This window comes from Hakea prostrata, chromosome 11, assembly GCF_041222555.1.
Source record: "Hakea prostrata isolate BN-2017 chromosome 11, UWA_Hpros_2, whole genome shotgun sequence".
Classification (NCBI taxonomy): Eukaryota; Viridiplantae; Streptophyta; class Magnoliopsida; order Proteales; family Proteaceae; genus Hakea; species Hakea prostrata.
Genome location: NC_142610.1, coordinates 25,276,409 through 25,287,407, shown reverse-complemented (window position 1 = coordinate 25,287,407; position 10,999 = coordinate 25,276,409). Strand labels below are relative to the sequence as shown.

The window sequence follows — 10,999 nt, the reverse complement described above, 5'->3', positions numbered from 1 at the left end:
TAAGTTTTCTAACATATACATCCTCAAAAAACTTCACAATTATAGGTTGATCATTGAAAGAGCCCATATACATAGGGGAGAAACCAAACCAAAGAAATTAACTTTTACTTATAAATATTGTTTTTTTTACCAATGGAGCTATCATTGGGATTGGGATTGGGATGGGCCCTTTTCTTGCATCTTCTTTGTGGTCATTTTATTTGACCAATCATTTGTAATTTCTTACAATTTAATGTCAATGAAAGACTTCATATTCTTCTTTGTGGGAAGTTTTTCCCAACGTGTGAGCTAGAGTTTGGATACGAGATCAAAGGCAAGCTCCCTTTGGACAAGGGGCCTTGATTTTTTGAAGTTTTCTCTCTGATTTTCTTCAAATGCATAAAATATTAGCGATCCCCACCCCCCATATTTTTTAAAACTTCCCACTCCGTCTCTTTTTTCCCTAAGTTTCATCTCTGGTCTTCTTTCTATGTATGGAATATTGGCTCTCAATTGAAGAAAATTTTTAATCTTAATACAATTAGTAGAAAAACTATTTTGCTCTATGTAAAATATAGTACTTGACTTTCGTGATGCTAAATCTTGATTCCATTCCACCCCGCATGGATTGTACAATCTACCTGCATTCACCCAACTGTACTAAGATCCAACGGCCATAATGCGAGAATTAGGGTTCGACCGTAGTGGTGACTGGTAAGGTAATGTTTTTCGGTGGGGAAAGCCAAAGTCGCGGGCAATGGCAAAGAATGAAAGAAGAAGAAGATTCTCCGTGGACGGTGGACCTGGTCAATTTGGTCGGTTCCGTTGGCGAATCTACGTGCTCTGAGCTCGTGAGCTTGTGAGTCCCTATTAACGGTTGACAAGTGCCGCGCACTCGAGCTTAGGGCGGCAGTAGTAGCAGAAGCGCACCATTGCCCTCGTCTAGTCGTCTCTCGGTCGGGGGAGTCAGTCAGTCAGAGTGGGTAAAACTAAAAGCATGAGACAGGCAGGCAACATTCAAGCTACAGATCAGCCCACAGTGGAGCATTGCATTGCATCATCATGAAATGTTCTTTGTGAGTTGTGGCCTTGTGGCCGTGGGTAGTAGACCAGGCAGGTGTGGAAGACATACAGGCTACAGCTAGTCTGGTCCGTACTCCCCCATGCTCCTCCATTTCCATTTCCATTTCCATTTCCATTTCATTGATTGATTTCGGTTCCCCTCCAGGGCTCCAGACCTTCCGTCTTTTCTTTCTTTACAGGTAACTACCAACCCAACGCGAATGAGTTATTGTATGAAGCAGAGCTCAATCCATCTACTACTTCAACCTCTGGTTCAATGTATTCCATGACTCTTCTGCTTTCACTCACTCCCATGTCTTCTAACTCACTACGACTCAACCTCAGAAGCACAAATTCTCTTCCCTTCCCAACATCTACCACCAAGCAGCAGCAGGTTCTTCATTTCAGGAGTCCCAAGCTTTTCTGCTGCTTAGCTGTTGATAGGGACAACCATTCCCCTCCAACAAGACTCGGAGATGATCTAAGGATCATGTTTGCAGCTGGAGGTACAGGTGGCCATATCTATCCTGCCGTCGCCATTGCCGATGAACTCGTCACTATTAACCCTAACATTCAAGTCCTTTTCGTTGGAACCCAACGTGGAATGGAGAGCACCGCAATCCCTTCTGCAGGCTACGATTTCGCCACTATCCCAGCTGTGCCGTTGACCCGTCCCTTATTTTCTCTCCAAAATCTTCTCTTGCCGTTCCGCCTGGTCAAGTATGTGTTAGAGTGTCGGAAGGTAGTGAATGATTTCAAACCTCAGGTCGTCTTCGGGACTGGTGGCTATGTTTCCTTCCCTGTCTGCCTAGCTGCGGCAATCAATGGGTTAAAGGTCGTCATTCAAGAACAGAATTCTATGCCCGGGATAGCTAATCGAATTCTCTCGCTTTTCGCTGATCTAATTTTTGTTGCTTTCAATTCGTCGCTGGAGTATTTTCCTAAGAACAAATGTATCGTAAGCGGCAATCCTGTTAGGTTGTCCATGAGGCGTTATGTGTCCAAGGCCGTGGCAAGATCCCATTACTTTCCCAAGACGGCCAAAGCTGGCGACTCAGAAGCCAAGGTTGTTTTGGTGCTTGGAGGTTCTTATGGTGCCAATGCCATTAATATTGCACTTCTTAACATTTATTATCAGCTGCTGGAGCAGCATAAGAGCATGTTCATCATATGGCAGACGGGTGTTCAGGCTTTTGATGAGATGGAAAGCCTTGTTAGAAATCATCCCCGTTTGCTATTGACTCCGTGAGTCTTTTTATACTCTGTTTTCTTTCCTTGATTTCGTTCTGCTTCTAAATTTATGATTAGTTTGGTAGTAATGAAATTGGTAAGGTGAGACAACTGACTCTGCAAAGTGGTGAACTCGAAGTATATATACACACCCACACACGGGGGAAGGGGATGTAGGAAAAAGATAAATTTAAAACCTTGAATGTCCTATGTTATAGTTCCACCTCTGGTATACTGATAACAATGAATCATATCAAACCATACACATGAAATTACAAGTTAATTACCCATCACATTTGGATATGTCATAATGTTAAATCTACCAAAAGATGGAAAACAAATTACGAGAAAGATAAAGTACATGATAACATTATTGTCCGAGTCCCTTACTTGGATAAATAAGGGAGGAAGAAAAAAAAAACCCCTCTTGGAAGGGTTGTTTACAAGTTCCCTTCATTACTTTAGCAACTTTTGTGTTCTAAAGTCCTAGTAATGATATTGTCTTTTGTGAAGACTTCAAGCTGAAAAATAATTCTCTTCATGTTGATCTCTAAATTGCTTGACTACGTATATTGAATTGCTGGACAACTTTTTCAGGCAATGACATTGTCCATTGCTAACCTCTAGCATTTCATGTCATACTTATCTTCTCTTTCATGACTTTCCAATTTGTGTTTGAATCTGAATTTTCTCAAAATTTTGAAGGTTCTTGCATTCAATGGATTTGGCATATGCAGCTGCAGACATTGTCGTCTCTAGAGCTGGAGCCATGACTTGCTCTGAAATCTTGGGCACTGGAAAACCTGCTATCCTGGTAATACATTTTGAGCACAAGCTTTCTGCACCTTAAAGAACTTTTTAAAACTATTTTCGATAATGAAACTGTAAACTCTCTTTTTCATATATAATTGATGAAAAAATGGAAGGTAAAGGTGGTCTACAGTTTGAAGTGCCAATGTCCTTATTTTTTAATACCTATATCATATTTCTATTGTTTCTTGTGCCAAAAGTTCGAATTGTTCAGATTATACATTTAGATTCTTTCAACCACTCTACTTTTGGAAGGGAATCTAGTATTTTACAAAACATTGATATGAACTAACCTAGGTAAGAACCATATGAACTATGCAAAAAAGCTTTTATAGCCATTTTAGTTCTGTGGAGTTCCTTCTATCTTGACACTTTTTATCTTTATTTGAAACCAAACTTTTCTCCATCCATTGTGAGAAAGCTAATGTGACTTCCAGTGTTGAAGACAAAGTGTTGTAGAAAATGGTGATTTTGGTGGACACTCAAGGTGACTAAATAAAAAAATCTTTGCCTTCAATTGGCAAGTTTGAGATTTATGTTGCATCCGAGGGTGAGAGATTTAGGATAACACTTGTATTTTTTGTTCCAGATTATGATCTTGAACGCTAAGGGGTCTAAGTCAAGTTGGGTCGACACTAGGCTATAGAGTTATAGAGCAAATTGCTCTAACACCCCAAAATGGAGTCCTTAAAATGCTGACAGTCCACTTTGTCTTTGAAAACAAATAGGTCCAATTCTGTTAGAATGGTTAGTGGTACAATGGTAAAGACTATTATACCCTTGTGTATGATGGGATGTAAAGGCCTCATCTACTCTTCTCTATTAGACTTATTCTTCAGCAACTTTTCAACCGTTCTCTCTCACCCCTCTCACCCCTCTCACCCCAAACCCTATCTGAAGCTTAAGAACTCCACCATTTCAAAACATACGATTAAGTGACCATCAAGGAGTGATGGAAACGGCCACCAGAACCAAACACCATCAGCTTCTCCAGCAACCGAACTCGAACAATTCCTCTTCTTGCCGGTAGCGAGCGAACCTGCAATTGGATCAACACCGTTGAAGCTGCTAGTTCAAATATTTGTATGTCAACTTATGCATATCCCTTCTTTTTAATGATGACAAAAAGAGAGACAAGGTTGGGGCTTCAAGCACTTTCAGTTGGTCCATGAATTTCTTTCATCTTCTTCCTGGTCTTGTGCTCCCCTAATAATACAAATATGAAAGCCACTATAAGCAATGGGAGCTACCTGGTGTGGCTGTTGATTTTAATGTTGTTAGATTAAAGGAAATTCATTTTCTTGCCCTAACTGGAGTGGAGCACAGGAGTATTGTTGTGGAGGTTGTTGACTTTGAACTTGAAATTGCTGGTATGTTTGGGAGTAGAATTGTCAATTGTCTTTGCTGGAAGCCAGTTGTTGCTGCTGGGTTGTCATGGCTTGGATGTCATTCCATCTTCCCATACATGCCCTTTGATTGTGTTTGCAAGTTCAGACCACCAAGGCACCAACATCGGAATTAATCTGTTCAAATACAGTGGTTTGGATTTTGCATAGTATCAGATAACAAATCTGAATAGCAAGCACACTTCTGGCGAAGACCAATTTAATTTCAATAATTTGTTCTCCATGTGATCTAGACTAAAGACAATGAAGAGGGAGATCTCAGTAGGGTTTCTGTTTTGCTGATGAAGGCCTGAAGGGTATTCGGATGAAGATGACGATGGTGCCGCTTTTGTTTTTTTTTTTTTGTGTGGGGGGGGGGGGGGAATCATATTTAGATAATCGTGTGTAATTAAAATGGGGTAGTTTTGGAATTAAAAATAAAATAAAACAGTGCTTTAATGACATTTAGTAACAGATTGTACTCACGTGTCCAATGAAAATCCAACTTTGGGGTGTCTTTGCTTTTCAATTTTCAAAGATAAAGTGGGATGTCAGGGTTTTAGACCTCCATTTTGGGTGCCCGAGCAATTTGTTCTCGAGTTTAAGGTCCCAATTATATGGTTGTTAGGTTTACTGATTCAAATCAAGGGGAAAATCATGGTTCATTACACTTCACCAATCTTTGTTTGTGGTTGTAGGACATAGCAGAGACTGCTGGTCCTACTAGCTTCAAAGATAGTACTATGGGAAGGCAATCCTTGCCACCATGGCTCGGTCACTACTTCTTATATATTGTTAAAGGTCCATACTAGTAACATTGAAGTTATGATAGGATAACTGTTAGAGTTCATGTAATAAGTGTATTTAAGGTACTTTGCTGTTATCTTGAATTGTAATTTTACCCTTTACCTCCCTATGCTCTCCTATGTTTGTGTATATGTTGAGGGGGGTGGGGGGTTAAGGATGTATTTCAACATTGTATAAGAAAGAAAGTCATTGCAAGGGTGATTTTATCCTAACCATTGAGCCTACAATGTTCTCATAGTCCGCTCCTCTTCTCTTACTCTCTTCCATTACTTGTTAACTTTGGACTTGGTTTTAGGGTAGGGTTTGAGCAAGTATATGTATGGTGGGCTCCAAAATAGCAACACGAGCGGTGTCCATGAGCAAGCTTCAGTTGATAGATCCCAACAGAAAGGAGTAGCAGAGCAAAAAAATTTGTCATTTATCAGGAGTCATGAGGAGTCTACTACTCTACTGTTCGTTATGCATGTACCTTAGACTATGAATTGTATGTTTTCTAGTATCCTTGATTCCAAATCTCCCATAGAAATATTGCAAAACACCCCCCCTCCCCCCACGGCGGGAAAAAAGGAAAAAGAAGGAAGAATGAAAGAAAAACAAAACAATAGAAAATGTTGTTGCCTTTTTATATATATATATATATATATATATAATTACTTGGCTAGTGTTTGGGTGTTCATGTAAATGAGTCTGTAAGGGAATCAGAGCTTGTAGTATCCATAGCAAAGTTGTTTCTTTTGATGCAATCTCTTTTGCAACTGTTGCTTTATCAGTTGCTCTTTCCTCAACCCCAATCCCTAAGAATGTCCCAAGGCCATATTGGACTTGAGGTGGAAGGAGGCTATGAGTGGGAAAATAATGCTACCATTGCCTTGTTGAGTAAATAGAGTTCTTACTCTGTGTTAAAAAAAAATAATAAAAAAAAGAACCTGAAACAAAATGTTGTTGCCTTCTCTTTTTCTCCTAAATTATTTGGCTAGTGTTTGGGTGTTCATGTAAATGAGTATGTTAGTAAGGGAATCAGAGCTTGTACTATCCATAGCAAAGTTGTTTCTTTTGATGCAATCTCTTTTGCAACTTTTGCTTTATCAGTTGCTCTTTCCTCAACCCCAATTCCTAAGAATGTCCGAAGGCCATATTTGATCTGAGGTGGAAGGAAGCTATGAGTGAGGAAATAATGGTACTGTTGCCTTGTTGAGTAAATAGAGTTCTTACTTGGCCCAACTGTTCGAGATCAAGAACCTTGTACCTTCAATGTATTTCTGGGAATAGAATGTCAGTCATATAGGGATTTTGTGTTGGATTTGTTTACAGAAATAGGAATATTGAGCCGTAAACTAGAAATCTCACCTTTTAATCAAAATCATGAGTTAGGAGAAAACTGTGGACCATCCTTGATCTATGCCGGGTAATACTGGAGATTAACAAGGAAGCTGATGTATTTTTCTCTTATTTGCACATATGTCACTCACGTTATTGGGGTAGTGAGTTGTACACGTGTTTACCCAAGAGTGGTTATTTGGGTTATGCATATCTCATCCTCAGGTGCTTCAAGGCTAGACTAGTGAAATGGCTTACCATACACCAGGCACAACCATTTGAAGATTAAAGGGTACAATTGATGCTGATTAGGCAGGATTTGTCTCTGAAAAAAGGTCTTCATTAGGGTTTTGCACATTTTTTTGTGGTAACCTGGTTACATGGAAAAGCCAGAAAAACCACTTGTGGTTGCTGGATCAAGTACAGAGGCAGAATATGGTGCCACGACGAACTTCTATTGTTGAAGAGGTTGGTCCAATAGTTTGGGGTTTGAAACAGAGAGATGTGTGAGGTTTTATTATGATAATAAGGCTGCTATAAGTATAGCTCTCAATCTTGTGCATCAAGACCAAACAAAGCACATTGAGGGGGGTTGGCATTTCATTAGAGAGAAAAATTGACTAGCTACATCTGCATTGCTTTTGTGAATACAAGCGGCCTGTTAGCTGATATCTTCACCAGAGGGGTCAACTCTCCCCAGTTTAGAACCATACTGAGCAAACTTTACTCCTATGAAATTGACTCTTGAGCTTGGCAAGAAGAGTTTTGGAGTTCAGGTAATAAGAATAATCATAATAATCTTCTATTCTCTTGTATATTACCTTTTATCACCCTAGGCTCTCTTCTGTTAGTATGAGGTTTCTATGTAATTCCACATTTCATGAGTCAATAAATATGGAGGAGAAAAACTAATTCTCTCCCAATCATTTAAGGTACATTCTTTTGAGCTTCAAACTCTAACATGATGTGACATTTTTGTCCACTGCTTGCCTTTTTAACTTTAATTATAAGAATTGAGAGTGGAGTTCTCATTCGTTTATGTGTTGATCTTGTAACATGGGAGGATCATACTTTTTCCTTTATATTTGATCATTTCTGGATGGTGTTTCACCAGTCCTCTTGTTTAACACTTGCAACTTGTTCCATAACTCTCAGAGTTTGAACTATAAAATGAAATAAAGGGCAAAACTGGTGCCGAAGGCTTCAGCACAAGCAGAGTCCCAAGGGATGGGCGGAAATTTTCCTACACAACCTTAACCCAACAATTTTTGCTGAGAGGCTTTTCAATACCTTGACCTCAGGCTACAACTGTGGTCCACCGAATCTGTGGCATTTTCCTAGCATGCACCCAAAAGGATTAAAACTATGTCTCTCAAAAGTGTGTAGTGGAGGAGCCAGGTTCAAATGAAATTACGAATTTATTGATGATGAATTGAATGAGATCAAGAACTGAAGTCAACCCAACTGGTTTTAGTAAATAGTAAGGTCAATGTGGTTGTGACTTTTGCTGTAATCCCATCCGACAATGCTGTTTTGATGCCATTAGCTTGTAACCACATTTGCTATATCAATTGGATCTTGTACAAGCATTTCTTTCCAGTTCATCGATCCTTATTTTTCATTTTCTGGGTCAACAGTTTGTTCAAACCTTTGATGGTGTGTAAAGATCAAACAGATTATTTTTTTGTTAAAAAAAATGACAAAACTGTAGCGTTTCCTATCCTGTCCAGCTCATGTTATTACTGAGTAGTCTTAGTATTTTTGATGTTGCATGGGATGCCATTACTTTGAATATTTCTCATTTTAAGTTTATTTTTCATCTCCAGCAGATTCATTGAATTGTTTGGTGGAATGATTGTTTTCTTGTAATGTTTTAGATCCCATCACCAAATGTGGCTGAAGGACATCAAACAAAAAATGCTTTTATGCTGGCAGACTTAGCAGGTTCAAAGGTTATAACAGAAGATGAGCTCGATTCAACAACTCTTGCAATTGCAATTGAAGAGATCTTAGGTTTGTCATCTGTCTTCTGTCGCTTGATGAAGGTTTTAAGTTTTAATGGTCAGCATTGCTACATCGTTTGCTTTACTTTAGTTCTTCTGTCCAGGCAAAACCACAGTATTACAACCACACAACTGATTTGAACTCTTAAGTATCACTCCTAGATATTGCAGCCTTTCATATAAATCTTAGTTTAGAGTGTAAATTGTCTTTTTTTCTTTTTTTTTTTTTTTAAATCTAGAGTTTGGTACGTTGGGGATAAAATAAAACTGAGGCAATAGTTGATCGTATAAGATAACATCCATTTGGCTTGGATAAGCCTGAGTTGATGAGTCGAGTATACTTTTTACTCAAAAATTGATTCAATTCATAATAATCTTCTGCGGAGAAACTCTATTGAATTGCTGTAGCACCTGTGTTTAAAAATTAACTTTAGGCTGGTTGCTTCTTCAGCAGCTGCCTGAAGAAGACTTGGGTGAAAGTCCAGTCATGTTCATGAAGGACTTTCCAGTGGTAGAGGGGTTACCAGGGCCGTCTCAGTTGTCTTTCAGGTTCTCTTTGGATGAGGATTTTATGGGCCAGAGGTTGTATTAAAGCTGTGTGGATCTTGGGTAAAACTGGTTATGCTATCAGGTGGATGGATGGATGTGATCCATGTGTGAAATGGGAAATGATGAAGGAATCCTTGAGATAATAGCCATGTTTTTTTTTTTTGGTCTCTCTATGTGAGTGTGTGCATTGTAAATTCTTTGTAGGGTTATCAGGTTTTAGCAAACAAGTTTATTTGTTATTTATTTCTTGTCGAATATGGCCTTTTCAAATACTTTTAATGTATAAATATATTATGGACAGTATCCTCATTTCCATTCTTCTTCTTCTTCTTCTACATTTATTTTATTTTATTTTATTTTATTTTATTTATCTTTTCCCTTCTTTGGATGGGAAAATAGAACTAATTTATTAAGTTAAACTGCATGTACAAAAAGTTTTCGGAGTTACATTCCCATTCTTGTTGATATAACCATTGCTGCTTGTCAGGAAAGCACTACAGGGTTGGTATACATGATTAGGAAAACCATTGTGCAAAGTATTTTCTATACCACTAGCATTCCTCACAATTTCCTCTATTGGACAGGTAATGAAAGTCTGATGGCAGAGATGTCTGATAAAGCCATGAAAGCAGCAAGGCCTGATGCTTCTGTAGAGATTGCTCAACACATTCTCTCTCTTGTGAAGTCATCAGCAGAATAGGAAGAAGAAAAGATAATAAAGGTGTAAAACGATGGAAGAGGTACAACTTTCCCTTGACAATTAGCAACCCTTAATTGAAGTTTATGGCACACACTTGGTCGTGTACTAGAACTTGGGTTCAATAATCAGTGCCCTAGGTGCTTAATATGGCAAGTGCTCCCACTGTCATAAATCAACCTTTCTGATTAGATTTTCCTTTTTATTACATGGAACATTTGGTCTCGTTGGGCCATTGAATGATTAATCCAGGATCCATCTACACATGCCACGAGTCAGGTAGCTAACAGCTTGTATGACCAGAACAGCATAAGCAACGCCTCATGTCTTGAACCTTAGTTCTTGTTGCTCAAGTTTCTTGTCAGCTACAGGTTTTCCTAAAAGCTCATTAACTGTTAGGGAAGGACATTTCCTTTGCATGGGTATTGAGGGAAAGCAAATGTCCGGGTAAATCTTCCTAAGAGCTTGAACTTTGAAGCACAGACAGCATCTATGTATAAATCAACAGTTCTGTATCAGGAAATCACTTCCTCAAATTTTTATTATTTATATATTTTTTTAAATAATGTACCTGCTATTTGATACAGGAAAGTCCAACTGTAAAAGGAATCAAACCTCTATATGGTCTCAATCTTGGGCCGCCTTCTTTTCTTCATTGACTTGAAAATAATTTTGATACAGCAGTTAGATACAGTCGATGTTTACAGACCGAAGCAGCAAAAACGTTCTTTTGGATAACCTATGGTTAAGTCTTCATTCTGGCTTATCCTGTTGAATTGGCGAATCTGGTTGATGTAAATGATTTTGTTGGCATCAATTGACAGCAAATAAAGGCTGCATATGAACATGACAATTCTTCGGAAAAGCCTGAACTGTTTAGCGTGGGAAGCACCCATGATAGTTCAATCGTCTATAAAAGAAAGTTGGTATTAAAAAATAATAGGTCAAATAGGAAGGTGAGGTTGAGGAACATCGGGAGACTTTGACAGACACTTCAGACCATTCATTTGAGTCACAACCTGTGAATGGTCCATCCATCATTTCTTTTTCTCAGATAAATTACTCTCCGTAGTTATTACTATCGGGTTTTCTGCAATAAGAGCTTACCTAGGTTTTACGGGTTAGTATCAAAGACAAGGGTGCGTGAGCTTGTGATACCT

At 38.7% G+C, this 10,999-nt stretch overlaps 1 protein-coding gene across 1 annotated transcript; it reads left to right on the top strand.

Annotated features, from left to right (window-relative positions):
- Positions 1–788: 788 nt before the first annotated feature.
- On the top strand, positions 789–10,783 carry LOC149001099 (UDP-Glycosyltransferase superfamily protein). Its single transcript, XM_089140785.1, has 4 exons — positions 789–2,286; positions 2,977–3,085; positions 8,468–8,603; positions 9,727–10,783. The coding sequence occupies exons 1-4, from the start codon at positions 1,319–1,321 to the stop codon at positions 9,840–9,842; spliced, it is 1,329 nt and encodes a 442-aa protein (XP_088996911.1). The 5' UTR covers positions 789–1,318; the 3' UTR covers positions 9,843–10,783.
- Positions 10,784–10,999: the final 216 nt, after the last annotated feature.

Excerpts from the sequence above, each read along its gene's own strand:
- LOC149001099 (XM_089140785.1), top strand. The coding sequence starts at position 1,319 with ATGTATTCCATGACTCTTCTGCTTTCACTCACTCCCATGTCTTCTAAC. Across the intron at positions 2,287-2,976 it reads CCCCGTTTGCTATTGACTCC|GTTCTTGCATTCAATGGATT; the intron begins GTGAGTCTTTTT and ends AAAATTTTGAAG. Across the intron at positions 8,604-9,726 it reads TGCAATTGAAGAGATCTTAG|GTAATGAAAGTCTGATGGCA; the intron begins GTTTGTCATCTG and ends TCTATTGGACAG.